Source organism: Lethenteron reissneri, chromosome 20 (genome assembly GCF_015708825.2).
Source record: "Lethenteron reissneri isolate LAM-NWPU_2019-01 chromosome 20, ASM1570882v1, whole genome shotgun sequence".
NCBI lineage: Eukaryota > Metazoa > Chordata > Hyperoartia > Petromyzontiformes > Petromyzontidae > Lethenteron > Lethenteron reissneri.
The window spans coordinates 14,538,996-14,554,888 of NC_083798.1; the positions used below are offsets into that span (position 1 = coordinate 14,538,996).

General features: G+C 45.9%; 2 protein-coding genes across 10 annotated transcripts; one reads left to right on the top strand and one right to left on the bottom strand.

The window, feature by feature from the left end:
• Positions 1–1,205: 1,205 nt before the first annotated feature.
• On the top strand, positions 1,206–8,533 carry LOC133344833 (heterogeneous nuclear ribonucleoprotein A3-like). 8 transcript variants are annotated; one of them, XM_061555053.1, is made up of 11 exons: positions 1,206–1,335; positions 2,298–2,411; positions 2,531–2,677; positions 3,083–3,293; positions 3,497–3,586; positions 3,690–3,752; positions 3,845–3,904; positions 4,262–4,408; positions 4,552–4,701; positions 4,873–5,002; positions 6,878–8,533. In XM_061555053.1, exons 1-10 carry the CDS (start codon positions 1,324–1,326, stop codon positions 4,971–4,973), a joined length of 1,095 nt encoding a protein of 364 aa, XP_061411037.1. In that variant the 5' UTR covers positions 1,206–1,323; the 3' UTR covers positions 4,974–5,002; positions 6,878–8,533. The 8 variants fall into 8 exon arrangements, with proteins under 8 accessions (XP_061411037.1, XP_061411036.1, XP_061411038.1 ...); XM_061555052.1 differs by lacking the exon at positions 6,878–8,533 and adding an exon at positions 5,375–5,971; XM_061555054.1 differs by lacking the exon at positions 6,878–8,533 and adding an exon at positions 5,375–5,971 and having other exon boundaries at positions 4,555–4,701.
• Positions 8,485–13,451, bottom strand: CNP (2',3'-cyclic nucleotide 3' phosphodiesterase). 2 transcript variants are annotated; one of them, XM_061555050.1, is made up of 6 exons: positions 13,233–13,451; positions 11,362–11,752; positions 10,824–11,061; positions 10,484–10,637; positions 9,633–9,763; positions 8,485–9,077 (listed from the first exon to the last, which is right to left on the bottom strand). In XM_061555050.1, exons 1-6 carry the CDS (start codon positions 13,336–13,338, stop codon positions 8,610–8,612), a joined length of 1,488 nt encoding a protein of 495 aa, XP_061411034.1. In that variant the 5' UTR covers positions 13,339–13,451; the 3' UTR covers positions 8,485–8,609. The 2 variants fall into 2 exon arrangements, with proteins under 2 accessions (XP_061411034.1, XP_061411035.1); XM_061555051.1 differs by having other exon boundaries at positions 13,373–13,435.
• Between the last annotated feature and the right edge of the window lie 2,442 nt (positions 13,452–15,893).

Genomic DNA, 15,893 nt, shown 5'->3' on the forward strand with positions numbered 1-15,893 from the left:
CATCACCCCCCGGGCTCACCACAGACAGACACCGTTACAAACAGCGGCAAATACCGCTCGCTACTGCTGCTACTGCTACTACTGCTGCTACTACTGAGCCTGCTGCTGCTGCTACTATTGCTACTACTGCTGCTGCTCAGTCTGCTGTTGTTGCTGCTGCTACTGCTGCTGATCAGCCTGCTGCTACTACTGTTACTCAGCCTGGGGCTGCTACTGCTACTACTGCTGTTGCTGCTGCTACGTCTGCTGCTGCTCAGCCTGCTGCTACTGCTACTACTGCTGCTCCTACTGTTGCTACTCAGCCTACTGTTGTTGCTGCTGCTACTACTGCTACTGCTCAGCCTGCTGTTGTTGCTGCTACTGCTGCTGATCAGCCTGCTGTTACTGCTGCTGTTGCTACTCAGCCTACTGCTGCTACTACTGCTGCTGTTGCTGCTCCTACTGTTGCTACTCAGCCTGCTGTTGTTGTTGCTGCTGCTACTGCTGCTGCTCAGCCTACTGCTACTGCTGCTGCTGCTCAGCCTGCTGCTATTGCTGTTGCTGCTACTGCAGACATAACAAGGCACCGGCGGCACTAACTTCGCATCGCAATTTGTCGTGACTGACGCTTGCGCGGCCTGAGGCAATACGTCTAAGCGTGAGAGAGAGAGAGCGAGCGAGTGTCTGTCGCGCCGCCGGTACCGTTGTGCTCTGGCCGCAGGAGTTTAACGTGCAGGGAGGAGGCATCGTTACCGTGCACACGCGCCCAGCGGAGACGGATCGGCGCTGCAAAGTGTGAGCGTCGGGAGGGGGGGGAGGGGAAAGGGGTGGGGGGAAACGCCGCTTCCGCCGGATGTGACGTTGCAAAACGGAAACCCAACCCCCCTCGGAATTTAAAACAAAAAAAATGTATATATTTTTTTAATTTTCTTTCTGTGGATTTCACACCTGATGAGGATTGCTTGTGTTGCAGTCGAAACGTCGTGAGAATTTTTAATGTTTTATGTTCATATTATTTTATCATTTCCCTTCTACGTGATTTTACCGAAAGAACCAAGCATATAAAAATTGTTATATATTTAACGGCTGTTTCTTTTAGTTCATGCGTCACTGAGGCGAACAATTTTGAAAAGATCGCGATCACTTTAAAACGGAGGTTTTTTTTAAAAAAAGATTAGAGGTGGGGTGGGGGGGTGTACCGGGGGGGGGTTTGGGTGGAAATAAATAAATTAGTGGGCACGCGACCGGCGTGCACCGCGCGCTGCAAATATATAAGGACGGCGTCCATTTTAGCTCCACGCATTCGGAGGTGGAATTTCTCATTCGAAGGTCGTCGTTTCAGTGATGCCAATGGATGTGAGTACAAAGATGTCGCCACGTCTTTCGCGGCCGCCTCGGTTCTTTTTTCCGATGGGTCGGCGAATCCCCCCCCCCCTCCTTAATTGGCGTGTACGTTGCGCGAAATGCGTCGGGGGTTTTTGTTTTGTGTGGTTTTTTTTAGTCGATGCGTAGGGGCCGCGCGTCCAACATGGCGCCCGGGGCTGCACAATGAGGGGGGGGGTCACCACGAGGGAAGGGAGCGTGGATGACGAAGCGATATTTAATTACGCATTTTTAAGCTTGAAGACCTCCGTTAGAATGGTGTCGACTAATAGGTTTCGTGTAGTGGTTAGCGTTTTGGGGGGAAACTGCTTTTATTTTTTATAAACAACAGATTGAAGCGATGAAAGGGCGCGCGCGTGTTGAGGCCTCGCACGTAATGGCGGGAGTGGAGCCTGCGGTGTCGGCGAGATGTGGCGCGCGTTTTTTTTCTCTGCAAAATTATTAACGCGGTCGTCTTTTTTTGTATCGAAATTAGCGCCACGCGCAGTGATATTTTGTATTTGTTGTGCCCGTTCGGATATTTGTGCAGATTTTTTTAAAAGTCATTTTCGTATCGGCTGCATGTTTTTTTTTACAATGAAAGGATTGTAGTCGGCACTTGTAATTTAATTTGTACGTTTAAAAAATTATAGGTACAATTTTTTTCATTCATTACGTCTTTAAAAATACTGTTAACAATATTAGTCTTGTATACCGTTTTGTGGTTGCGCATTTTTTTATTATACCCGCATCGCTTGCCGCAAAAAATACAATCGTGAGCAGGAAATGAGCAGTAGAAGGGACATTTAAGAAGCCAAACGGCGGACGCCATTGTCCGCCTTGTAAAAAATATATACCTAACGAGCCTCTAAAATAACAATAGATGTGTTAATGCTGTATGGGTTATTTTGTAAACTATATTAAAATAGTAACCGGATTTACGCCCTTGTCCACAGCACAACGGAGATGAACAACAGCGCAAGCTGTTTATCGGTGGCCTCAGCTTCGAGACCACGGAGGACAGCATGCGGAAGCATTTCGAACAATGGGGCACCCTCACAGACTGCGTGGTGCGTATGATGTTTTGCACGCATACAACACCGCGCCGCGCAATGATAATAATAGTGTGCACACCCTATTCTGAGAACGTTGTTTAACGAGTAGGTGTCACGTTCCCCCCGTTGTACAGGTGATGAGGGATCCGCACACAAAGCGGTCACGTGGCTTTGGGTTCGTCACCTACACGTGTCCCGAGGAGGTGGACGCCGCCATGGACGCAAGACCCCACCACCTGGACAACCGCGTGGTGGAAGCCAAACGCGCCATCTCTCGCGAGGTTTGTCCCTGAGACCTCGGTGGTCCCACGATTGTCTTGAGTACCGGATGATCGTGAACATGACTCTCAAAAATGGGTGTCTGTGAACATGGGCGTCTGTGAAAAGGCGCTTCATAGCTCATCGGATTTCTTCGGGATGGAAATTTTCAGATTCTGAACATTTCTCCTACCATGCTATACCACCACCATTGGCTGCTAAGAAGAAAGTAAAGTGATCGTAAGATATCCTTGACATATCCATATATGTATCACACTGGAATAGCTTTTTCGTGGAATTCCCCACGTCTTTTGTTTAGCACGTAAACCGTACGTGCGATCTGGCTGGGGGGGGGGGGGCTTTGTTGGGGACTCGTCGAGGTGGCTGCCCATTCGGATGTTTGCCAGTCACCTCTGTGCTGTGCACAGGACTCCCTAAAGCCGGGAGCACACCTCAAGGTTAAGAAGATCTTTGTTGGAGGGATTCGCGACGACACGGACGAGCAGCACCTGCGCGAGTACTTCCAGGTGTACGGTGATGTGGAGGCAGCGGAGGTGATGGAGGATCGTTCGACCGGCAAGAAGAGGGGATTTGGCTTCGTTACGTTTTCTGATCACGACACTGTGGACAAGGTCATCGGTGAGTGGCTCTAACTTCACAAAGCTCCAGGCGTACACAATTGCCGCGTTATGGTAACATTTTACACATTGGCGAGGTGCATTATGAAGATTGGTATGTAATCTAAACTGGTTTTGTAAAGGCACCCTTTGTTGAATTTAACGTTCTTTAAATACTAATTACATGTTGAAGCCCTCCTTGAATTTTCTATCGTCTCCCCACAGTGCAAAAGTACCACACCATCAATGGTCACAAGGCAGAAGTGCGGAAGGCACTTTCAAAGCAAGAGATGAACTCCAGTGGAGGCCCCAGAGGTACGGCATTTGCACGACTCGCAAACGTTCTAAATTATTGGAACATCGATTTGGGACAGTGCTTTGTGTGGTCATAGATTAACTGTTCACTTTACATTTGCAGGTGGAAGCCGTGGAGGGAGAGGAAGCTATGGAAGCCGGGGTGGTGGTGGTGGCGGTTATGGAGGTGGGTATTTTGTGGAATGCATTTTCATATTTGGGCCAATGGTATTTTTGTAAAATGAATGTTTTTTTTAACTTGAGCAACTTTCGTTTTAGGTGGCTATGGCGGTGGTGGATACGGGGGCGATGGCTACAATGGATATGGTGGTGGTGGAGGTAAGTGATCCATAAGTGTTTGCATCATGTTAAGTTGAGGTAGCAAATCTACCATGTTTTTGTATGATATTTTTTGGGTCTTTCGAAAATAACAAACTACGTCATCCTCCTGCAATCACGAAAGCTTAGTCTAGATTTTTTTGTTATGGTGTTTATACAGGTTTTTGAATATTTAATAGGCATGTAAAGAATCTACCATGTTTTTTCGATCGTGGCTGTGATAACTTGAGAATGTAGCACTTTGGGTTAGCAGGGTTTACATAACCTATTGCACCCCATGCAATGAAAATAATTATTTCTTGATGTGAAGTGAGAAAAAATGCATGCAATTTACATGCCTAATATTTGAATATGCAGGTGGGTATGGTGGTGGTGGAGGAGGAGGGTACAGTGACCGTGGAGGCTCCTATGGAGGCTATGGCAATCAGGGAGGTGGATACGGAGGTGGTGGCGGAGGAGGGTACGACAACTATGGAGGTGGCTCTAGCTACGGTGGTGGTGGTGGTAAGTGCTGCTCATAGAGCAAGTTGGGTCATTTGTATTCCTTAAAAATGTTTGCTTCTGATACATCTTTCATTCGTTTGGTTTATGCAATGCCTTCACTTTGTTAAACACGTTCTAATTTGGGCTTTTTTGTTTTACTTTAGCAGGTAATTACGGCGGTAGCAGTGGGGGGGGTTATGGTGGTGGAGGTGGTGGGGACTTTGGCAATTACAATCAGCAGCAATCAAGCTATGGTCCCATGAAGTCGGGTGGTGGCAGCTATGGAGGAAGGAACTCGAGTGGACCTTATGGTGGTAAGCTTTAAGGCTTTGCTTTAGTTCTGTTTCATGAAAGTCTTGCAATCCACTGATTGTCTACACTTTAAAAATGTAATGCTTGGTACACTTACATTTTTACCCTTGCCCTCAAAATTGGCACGACTATTGGTTTTGTGACAGTAATTGATTGTACTGACCCCCGTGAAGGTGGATACGGTTCAGGTGGTGGCAGCAGTGGTGGAAGCGGTGGCGGCGGTTATGGTGGTGGTGGTGGCAGCGGTGGTGGAGGAGGACGGGGCCGATACTAAGTGATCATGGCCATGAAGGAAATCCAAAGGTGAGGGTGGCTTTATAATGCTATTCGCACACAATTGACAATTCACACAATTTATTATTTGATAACATTCAAAAATATTTTATATTATGGCTTTTACAATAAGGTATTTAATGTATTGGCTTGCTACAAAGTTTTTAAAGATCTTTAGATTAATTTCATGTGCTGCAGGCACAACTTGAATCATTTTGCTTAATTTATAAAGTTTTAGTGCAATTATTTCAACTGTTTACAGTAAGTTTCCTTTTGACGCAATATTTAGTGCACAGCTCTGCAAGCAATACATAGCCTGGTATAATGTTATTCACTTGTTATTCTTCATAGTGTTTTTGACAGCTGTACGTATGTCTACTGTTCTATTCCCACATCCAACAGGCCAGTGTTTTAGCCAGGAAGAGCCGAGGTTGACAGGACAGCCTCAGATATGTGGGCTCAGCAGAATCAGCACAGTGCCCCAGAGACTGCTGAGTGCAGGCGGGCGCAAGCCCTGTAGCCTGTCCCCTTAGCACCTGTACATTGAGTGAACCTGTATGTGACCTGAGTATCTGTGCCTTTGTGATTTTATGGCTATGTAGATGTGACGTGCGTTGTAGAAGCTGTTTGATTAAAGGAAAACTGTACTTTTTTTTGAGCATTCCACATTTATGAATAGTGGTCAAACTTTGTGTATTATTTCTCTTTTTAAGCATTTTGTACCTTTTTAATACTGTACATTGACTGTGCTTATTTAATTTAGTCTGGCAGTAATCACGATTTAGATATTTGCACTTTGTGCAGCGGTCATTAAATTTTTTTGCTTTGAAGTGTTTTAGGTTTCTGAATTTTATTTGGAAAATATGAAAGTTTGTGTCCTGGTGAACTGTATACATCGAAAAGTGCATCCAAATTTAAACGTATTTGCAAAACTTTGTTATCTTGGACTAAGTTATGAAATTATTTTGTAAACATTACATAAAGTCTGTTGGGCCTACACATGGTGTACATTGTTTTTAAATACATTGTCTAACGTCTTCAATGGTTATGGCTACAATACAGCAGCCTTGCTTTAATGGCAATAAGGTTACCATGTCAATCATGACATTTTAAGCGTTAAGTGGTGCAAGGCTTTTTAATAAGCTTTATTATCACTTGCTGAAGCGAGTTGAAGCCACTGTACATCTGCAATCTTACCACATGGCCACAATCTGTAGAAGCCTTTCAAGCAGCCCCCCATGCAGCGAAGGTGGATAAGAGCATCGATCAACTTAAAAGCAGCAGCTTTTGCCCAAGCCCTCAGCTTCAGCCAAGACTTACCAAGTCATCAGCTTCAGCTTCCCAAGCATCGAAAAACGCCTACACTACCAGTGTAGATTACTTTCCAGCGTTTTTGCATTAAAGGTGATTTTTTTCTATATGAACATGCCAACATCCAAGGAGTTACAAAGGAGAGCACCAGCTAGGAGAACGCGTAAAGGAGAGGCTTGCTGAGAAGACCCTTTACCGCTACCTTGGCTAGCTACCAGCTGCTAACTGCTAGCTACATGGGGCCAGCTCAGGGTAGCGGTGTGGACCAAACATTATCTGGATGTAGGAGCCTGACGCACCCTGTAGGACAGATACCAAGCGGTATGTAGGTAAGACCATTTACTCGGTATTGCAATCCTACAATTTACAATATTCTAGTATATTAGCTTTTGATGTTTTATATTTGTTAAGACTTGGGTGATTCCCAGTTTATTGCGGCAAGATTTTCACTTAAGTGCGTTTTTTAAAGCCTTACGGGGTAGGGTAGTTAATTGCGTAAAGTTTACACATTGGTTTTTACATGCACCTGGAACATTATAGACATTTATGGAAAGTGGATTTTTTTTGTTTTTTACAAATGTAATATCTTTGCAGGTGTGGAGGGTGGTGACTGGGTTTTGACATGCAGGTAAGTATTGACTGACCTGGGAGTGGCGGTGAAAGGTATGGTATGTAGTATTAAAAAGAGTCGAGCTTGTTTTTTTTGTGGCGCCTGGCCTGCAGTTTCTCAATTCCTTTTGAGGTCGAACCGGTTTAGCGAGGCTGTAAGGTGTGGTAGGCTTGGTATGGTGTAGAAGCTAGGTTCGGTTGTGCAAGAATTGCACTTTAGAACTTGGTGTACAGTAGGTCATTGAGGCGGGCAGTGACGTGTGGAGAGGAAGGTATCACCTTTAGCTGTATTAGCTCTGCCTAACAAGCTATCTGGTTTTCCATTTTGTGCAATTGAGACTGGGCATGCAGATTGCAAGTCTTGTATTAAACTAAGGACCGGCACTTTGAAGATAAGGGTTTAAACTTCCATTGATGGATATGGAGTGCAGTAGCTAGTTTTACATGGATGTTGAAGTGGTTTCTGCAGAGTTCTAAAAATGCAGGATCAATGAAGTCTTAAGGTTTTGTGGTTTAGGTAAATATAAGGATGTCTGAATTGGTCAATGGGCCATAGTGCAACGTTCTGGGTAAACTTTTTTAGAACGAGCTAAATTTCCAGTTCTATACCAGGTTTTTGCCACTTGGTAAAGTTTATATTGGGCTAACATTGCTTAAGTGTAGACATGCAGCCAATCACTGCTCCATTAGTGATTTAAAAGTTGTGGCCTAAGGTTTTAAAAATGCCAGCTGTGCTGGAGTTATGAAATCGCAAGCCAGTTTTGGTGCAAACGGTTTCAACCCTTGGCAGCTAAGATAGCTCATAACTTGAAACTTTCATAACTGACCAATGGTATGGCAAGTGGGAAAACTGGGTTGTGACTTTTTGCAGTGTCATGTTGCTGTTTTAGGAAAGACGTTTGAAAACGTTCTCCCATCAGGATTTTTAATTTCAAGATTGTACATTTTGGTGGCCATTTTGCCCTAGTGAGTTACATTTTCTGAGTTGGCATGTAATCTTAGTCGAGCTATTTCATTTGAGTTGAACCTTTAGTACAATATAGGACGAACATTATTTTAGGATCAATTTGGCTACCAAATGGCATTTTACTGATGTATAAAGCTATTTTGCACGTTCTGGCCTTTATGTTTACAGATACCATGTATTCACAAATGGAATGGTTGATATCGTGAGTGCTGACTGCGATTTTGAGATTTCAGGTGGTCATCTATTGGCTGCCATAGTTGTCATTCAGACTATTGTCAATGTACTTTTCCCCCAATACAGGTCGAATGTAAAATAATGGTTGTGATAAATGAATGAACTTGAGGCCCATGCCAAAATCAAAGATGGTCACAATTGAAAATGGCTTCCAGAAATTAACCTTTTTAATAAAAGCTAATTGGCAATAGATCCTTATCGAGGATGCTTATAAACAGTTTGGAATGTTAGGGGACTTTAATTGTTGGACAGCTCATTGCTGTTGGATTCTAAGTTGTCTAGGGCAGGGACAAGTTTTCAGTTTGGGGTATTGTGTAGTTTACTAACGTTTAAGGCAGCTTTCTATGATGAAACGGCTTAACTTTTCCAAGCGTTCAGAATCTACGTTTTTGGGATTTCAAGTCTTGTATTTATTTTGAAATAAACTTGAACCTTCAAAATGGTGTTGCTTGTTTATTGACCCAAACATTCACAGCTGTTGATCTCAAGTATCAATTTAATGCAACATGTCAAGGGTTAAGTTTTTGTACCAAACCACACTGGCCTTGTGGCTTGTGCATAGGCACCTGTGAAGAGTGTGGTAACCAGGTGTGCCTTGTTCAAATTAACTATCCAGCGTCCAGCCCCATAACAGCACAGCTCTCCCATTGGCAGCTTTACCCTCTTTTCTGGGTTGGTGCTGCACTTAAGTATGTCCAGCAGGTCTACACCAGTCTGCACCGGCTCAACACCTGGGGCACACCCCAGTGAGATGTGTGCCCTGCTGCCCCTGGGCAGATTGGGAGCTGTGCAGTCGGTCAGACATGGAGGTTGGGTTTGCATGGTGGCGTCGATGTGGTTGGCCAAGTGGCTGCTGCAGTCGTTAGGATCCCACAGTGCCATCTGCGCAGCAGTGAGTTGCACGCGTGCCCCAACGGTACGTGGTGTCACGAGCAAGGCAGTCACTTGTAGCATGAAGGCGTGACCACATGATTCTTGAACGGCCTGCAGTGAAGGACAGTATTTTAGTGAATGTTCAGAGACATGAGCTTAAGATTTTTGTTTTAGTATTTTCAAATGCATGTTTAATCAACTGGTTTAAATCTATTTTATGATTGAGATATGGGCCTGATTTCCATGTTCTCCCCCTGTTCTTCATGGCTTCCACTAAAAAAAATATCTTAAACTATTGCAAAACCTGCAAATTATAGTAATATTACCCCCTAATGCAAAAACTTGGCAGGGCCTTTGTGAAAATGACAGGCTCTCCTGGATGATTTACCTATTCAAATTGTACTGTCCTGCAACAGCACGGTTGCACATTAGCTGATTGAACATTAATGGTAAGGGATTGAGGCACAATTCATGAAAAAAAATTCCTCCTGATTGCTTGTAACCTATCCGTGACTTTACCGGAAGACTCAGAATCCAATTAATTATCCTGAAATTAATTTGGTAGCACCTACCTGGTTTGAAGCAGATGTACCACCACTCAAGAGTTGGACCATAACACTAATTTGGATGAGCTTAACGTTGCCCTGGTTGAAGTGAGGCTCTCACCTGTGATGTGGCATATTCCTCGGACCCTGGCACCTCACCGTTGGCACAGAACATGGCTGTGCAGTGAAGCACGTTGGGGCCTCCGACAAACATGGAACGACTGAAGTAGGAGCCAAGGTCCATCCCCTGGTCTGCAATATGTAATGTTTCCCACAATGAGCAGTTAATATGCTGTAACGTGCTATTCATGCAGTGTGAACAAAAGGCTTGCATTTTGAGTGCCTGGAAGATTGTAGCACTACTGCAATGTATTATGGAATATGTGCAGAGCTTTGTAAATTCCTCCGGAATCATGCACTTAATTGGTCAACATCCCATTGCAGGACATGTTACAATAGGTGAAGCTTCCCTGGGTAAATGGTATTGCATTTCATACTAAAGAAGTAACATTTTCAAGGAATTGCCAACCCGTGTGTGACTTGCCCCATGTTATGTACAAGACAATATAAACCCATTGAGGTGTCACCTCTACCGCACACGTTATCTGGTTTAACACTTAAATTACGTTAAACTATAAGTAGACTTGGAACTGCAAGTTTTCAGGAAAGCAGGGGAAATGCAGTCCTAAGAATTTGTATTTAAAACAAGTGTAAAAAGTAGATTTTAAGCTTTTGTGACTGCAGGGATTACTCTGGTTCTTTCGGTAAAGTCGCGTAAAAAGAAAAATGAAATAATAGAAGCTGTATTTATTTATTTTCTACGTGATGTTACCGAAAGAACCATAGAGTATGTGTAAAAAGATTAAAATAGTTTGAAGTGAACACAGGAAAGTGGTGGTGATGCAAAGCCATAATTGGAACATCCAATTCACTAGAACTGAAAAACCATAACTGCGTTGGTGTGTCTCAAACCTTGCTCATCCTGCCACTTCATGTACGGCTGGAATTCGGACGCAAACTCTGAAATGGTTGCGATCTTCAGCAGAAAGGCGTCCGAAATTTGGCACATCATCTGCACGCTGCCCTTGGTGAGGAACCAACCGAAATACAGCGGCACCAGCGCTTCCTGTCTCCACGAGGGCGACAACGGCAGAGATGGGTTGGAGCTGTTTACAATTGTATTGTGCGTGCGAGTGGCTGAATGAATTCAGTGCGTGACAATACGCAAGCATCTCGGCGAGAGCGATTACATGACTGGTACCACCCTCCCTTGCCCCACGCCACCCGAGGCCGAGAAGGCCTCTTTGCTCACCTGCAAACTGTGCCGCAGGGCCTCGATGGCCTGCACTCCCCAGCCCCAATGCGTCTTGCTCGCCAGGGTGCAGCAGTCGTCCCTCCACGGTGTGGTGGGACACACGATGAGGGTCAGGTAGCCGAAGGAGCGGGCGGTAGCGCCCAGTCGCAGCACGCTCCTCGCTACGTGGTTCGTGCCATCCACAATCACCGCGTCCACGCCCGCCGCGCACTTCTTTCGAATCTTTTGACGCAGTCTGCTCGTGGGCATTGATGGCGAGTGCAAGTATGAATTAATTAAACTACAATAACCCGCCCACATTCGTCATTCGCGCCGCCTTTGAATACAAATAAAGTCCCTTCTAAAATGTGTGAATGTAGCACTTCTAGTGACAGCATGGATAACATTAAACAAACACGCATGAATAGTAAAATCTCTTCCTGGGGGGGGGGGGGGGGGAGGTTCACGACACGATACGGTGAACACGAGAATCAAGTTCCAATGCTTCATGCCCAAGTGCTTGTCAAAGCTAGCTACCACCCACACACCTGCTCACCTCTTCTGCGGATCCTTCGCCTCGTCCCCATCCGTCTCCTCCGTCACGTCGCCCTCGTCGTCGTGCTGGCGCGCGGCCTGAGCAGCAGTCAGGGCCGTCTCGTCGGCCAATACCACGGCCACCGAGGTCGCGCCGCCGTCCCCCGCGTCCAACGCCGCGGCTATGCGGGTGCACAGAGTCGACTTGCCGCTGCCCGGCAAGCCGCGCAGCACCACGAGCAGCCGGCAGTCCCGCGCCGTGGCCAGGGAGGGCCCCGCCAGCAGCAGCGGAGTTGGCGCTGGGCCCTCTCCTGGGTGGTACGGATCTCCTGGGTCGCCGCACGGGATTCCAGGAGGCGGATGGACTTCTCTGCTGGCCATGGATGCGTTCGTCCGCGACGCGGGGCTGAGGACTGAGGAGCAGAAACGATGGGGCCGGGTATTAAAGCAGGGGTTAATTTCTCACTGAATATTCCACGAATAATTTGTGATCGAGATCAATTCTTGCTCGAGTTGCCACCTTCCCCCCCCCCCCCTACACACACAGACTACATCTGGACATGTTTCTCAGTCTAGGTTTAAGGAAAGATAACCGGGGGGGGGGGGGGAAGAGAAAAACTCACAAAAAGTGGGTTAACGAAAATCCTCCAGATAAATTCTGCAATCTACAGCCGCTCTTGTCCGCCTCGCAGACCAAACCTACAGCACCTGGTATTCTCAGGCAGCCTCCCTTGCGAAGGATGAACCAGGCTCACAATTTGCTTAGCTTCTGGGCTCCAGTTTTAGAGATCGGATGTAGCTGACTTGTATTCGTTACATACGGATACTACGTGCAGGATACAGCAACATCGCACAACATATTTTCATGCACTCCCCTATGCTGCCCAAAACCCACTTGCTGTACTGCATCCTTATAGACGTCTCAAAAGTACCGAGATGGACGTGAAAATAATACATTTACCTAACAGGGATTTAAAGCACGCCTGTATAATGCTGGGCAATTTGTGGCGCATGGTAATTGCAGTTAACTTGCCCGCACAACCCAAGAGGAAGCTCTTTGGATCAACTTGCGATGTCATTTAACCTGTCAGGAACCATCAGGATTGAACACATCCCTTGCAAGGGAGAGGAACGAGGGTTGACTATCGTTTTGACAGCAATAGTTATTGATGGGGATAGTGGCTTGAGGCTAAAGAAACAGCATATTTCGATTTAAAGCTTTCGTGACTGCAGGGATTCATCTTCTTGGTTCTTTCGTTAAAGTCACGTAGAATGGAAATAATAAAATAATAAAAATAAAACATAATAAAATAATTCTCATTATTTAATGTTATATTTTTATTATATTATTTCCATTCTACGTGACTTTACCGAAAGAACCAAGAAGATGAAACAGCATATGTTAATAGGTCGGCGATGTCACCACATTCATTCACGCAATCACTTGTTAAATGAGACGGTGGCTATAACTCAACCTCCAACACTCAACCAGCAAAGCATTTTGACAATACCGTATCGATAACAATCACACCAAGGCTAATTCAGCAGATGGTAGGTGTCGCATTTCACATTATCGGTAAGCAGAGGACGGCTTGCCATGTCACACCCATTCGAGTTAAATGGAACACTTCCAACAACAAACAACGACCATTAGCACCACCAATTCACCCACCTACCCTATCACCACTTGGCCCCAATTCTGCAGCATAACGGTAAATTTTGGCCATTCAAAATAAGAAAAACTAAAACAGATCCGAGAGTGCGTGAGCAGTCTTAAACGTTTAATGTAGCTTAAGAACACAGATCTAGCTGGTTTGGTGACGAATTCGAGTCTAACAGTTGGAACATTAATGACTAACATGACCAACATGCCCCCCATGCCCCCCAACTCACAGCGATTATGAATAGGGGACCGAGTCAAGCACCCAACGTGGACCCGAACCCGCGGTGGGTTTCTGACTATGAGGCGAAATGCCCCGGAAACTGCCACGACGCCCATAAAAGCGCCGACTGCTGCCCCGGAAGTCCCAAACCTCACGCCCTGCCCCCTGCTGCTGCTGTTGCCACCGCCCCGGAACGTCGCCTCCGCTCTCGAGGCACGGCAAGTCGCGTCTCAGTCGTGTACTTCCCGTGCCCTCTCATTGGCCGTTCGCTATCACGTGTGCCGCCGTCTAAGCCAATCGGAGCCGCGAGGGAGAAACCCCCCACCTAAGATGGCCTCTCGTCGGAGACCCACCCAAGATGGCCGCCCGTCTCACGTGGCCACACGAACAAGTAAAGTGGAACACACATTATTCTTTGGTTTTTTCGGTAAAGTCACGTATAAAAATAAAATAATAAATTAATATACGTGACTTTACCGAAAAAAACAAAGAATAATTCCTGCAGTCACGAAAGCTCCAAAATTAAGATGGAACACACATTCTAGATTTGAAGCTTTCGTGACTGCAATGATTCATATTCTTAGGTTTTTTTCGGTAAAGTCACGTAGGTAAAAAAAAAACATTAAAAAATTAAACAAAAATCACGACGTTTCGGAGGCAACACAAGGCTCCGTCTTCAGGTGGCACCGTCACAGCCACGACAGCTGTATCAAGAATACGGGTAAACCGTATGGGTTGAGGGAGCTGGTAGGAACGTCGGGTTGCTCGGTCAATGGCCTGCAGGGTCAACGGCGGCGTGGTGTATTCCGCAAATATGCCCGACTGAGGGCGGGCACAAGCCGGCGTGAGTAGGTTAAACGTTGAGTTTTATAAGGGCACCACGGGGTGACCAGCCCCTCCCACCCAGCCCCTCCCCACCCAGCCCCATCCCTCCCACCCCCCATCCAGCCCCTCCCCACCCTCCCCACCCAGCCCCACCCCTCCCATTTTTGGATGCACGACGGACGGACGGACACAATAATCCCCTGTGGGCTTGTGGAACCAGGAGGTTCCTACCAGTAAAATCAGTTCCTATCCCATAACTGTCAACCCATTACAGTTTACCTGTATTCTTGTACGGGAAAATAGCGTTTTCAGGTACGATACGGCGTACATCCGTTTCAGTAGGGACATACGATTTTTTTGGTAATGTTTGTTCTCGCTTGCGATGGGACATTGTAGGATGAACGTTGAGGGCGCGGGGTGACCAATAATGTCTGAATTGGTCTGTAATAAGGTAGGGCACTGATAAGGGGTTGACAGGTATTGGGCCGTCCATAAATGACGTCACGCGATTTTGGACGATTTTTTACCCCCCCCCCCCCTCGTTACACGGCGTCACAAAAAGTCAAGACCACCCCCCCTCAAATGACGTCACAAAGCTCTGCCCGCCCCCCCAAATAAAACATGCTTCAAATCGCTTTAAACTATTGTCATTGTAGTGCGTATTTAATATGGCGCTGCACTCCGATGTTGTAGGAGAAAACATGTATTAAAAAGTAGATTTAATTAAGTAGAACGTGTTGTTTATATGTATTTAAAGTTGCGCATTTTGATGTCTCACATTTCTCAAACCCCCCCCCCCCCTCGTCACAAATGTCTGAACCCCCCCCCCTAGGTGGGTGACGTCATTTATGGACGGCCCCGATGTAAACCAGAGTTGATTAAAAAAAGATCTGTCCACTGCCAGTTCCTACCCGCCCTCACTTTAAAGTGCCAAACATTCACTTACGAGGGTGCTGCTGTCAGTGGGAGAGCTGTGATTCTCTGGGGAGGGATGCTGGATCGTTAACGTGGCGTTCACTTTCCGTGTTGTGTGCATCGTGTTCAGATCGTCGAATAGAAATGTTAAACAAATGCATTGGATGAGACTTGATCACATCAGCTCAAATCTAAATCGAAAATGGCCCACAGAGACGAATCTCAGCTATAACCACTTCAAGTACTGTTAAAGTGTAAACGATTTTGAAGCGACCTCTGGTTACACAGCAGAGGGCAGCATTTTACCACCCACTCTCCCACTACAGATTTTGTTTTACTTTCACAAAGTATGTACAGTATATATTTTTTGGTCAAAAAGCAACATGGCAATTTTGTTTGTCGCCAACAATCCTGTGCAGTTCGTCCACACTTGTTCATCACGCTGTAATAAGAGTTTGGATTGGTTCCCGTTGTCATGCTGTGTCACCCAAACCGGGTAATGTGCAGTTGATGTTTCAGCATGAGGGTTTGGCCAATACCAGTTGCATTGTATGTTCTTCTCCCCGACCCCCGAATTGTATGCCGATTGTGCTCGTGGTGGCATGCAATAGGCAGCATTTTCCTACCTCCCTGCTCATTCCATTTGAGTAAAGCTGATATTTTGAATTCTCAGAGCACGATTTCATTCTGATTTAAGCACAGAACCACATTTAACGTGATGTTTTTGCTCCCTCAAGTCATTGACGAGCAGGGCTGGGACGATCAACTCTCTTCGCTTGAAAAAATGAAACCATTGATGAACAGTTTAAATTACAGGCAGTTGCCTGGATTCGAAATAAAGATCTGCAACATTCCACCCAGCCACCTTCCAACGTGCGTTTTTTACAAAATGTTCACGCACTAAAAAAAACTGAACACCACACCACAAAGC

Bases quoted from the DNA above. Each gene is read 5' to 3' on its own strand.
- LOC133344833 (XM_061555053.1), top strand. The intron at 4,409-4,551 runs GTAAGTGCTGCT...GTTTTACTTTAG, and splicing joins TAGCTACGGTGGTGGTGGTG to CAGGTAATTACGGCGGTAGC. The intron at 4,702-4,872 runs GTAAGCTTTAAG...ACCCCCGTGAAG, and splicing joins CTCGAGTGGACCTTATGGTG to GTGGATACGGTTCAGGTGGT.
- CNP (XM_061555050.1), bottom strand. From the start codon at position 13,338: ATGGGCGTCGTGGCAGTTTCCGGGGCATTTCGCCTCATAGTCAGAAAC. The intron at 11,062-11,361 runs GTGAGCAGGTGT...GCCCACGAGCAG, and splicing joins GCGAAGGATCCGCAGAAGAG to ACTGCGTCAAAAGATTCGAA. The intron at 10,638-10,823 runs GTGAGCAAAGAG...TCGTGGAGACAG, and splicing joins CCCTGCGGCACAGTTTGCAG to GAAGCGCTGGTGCCGCTGTA.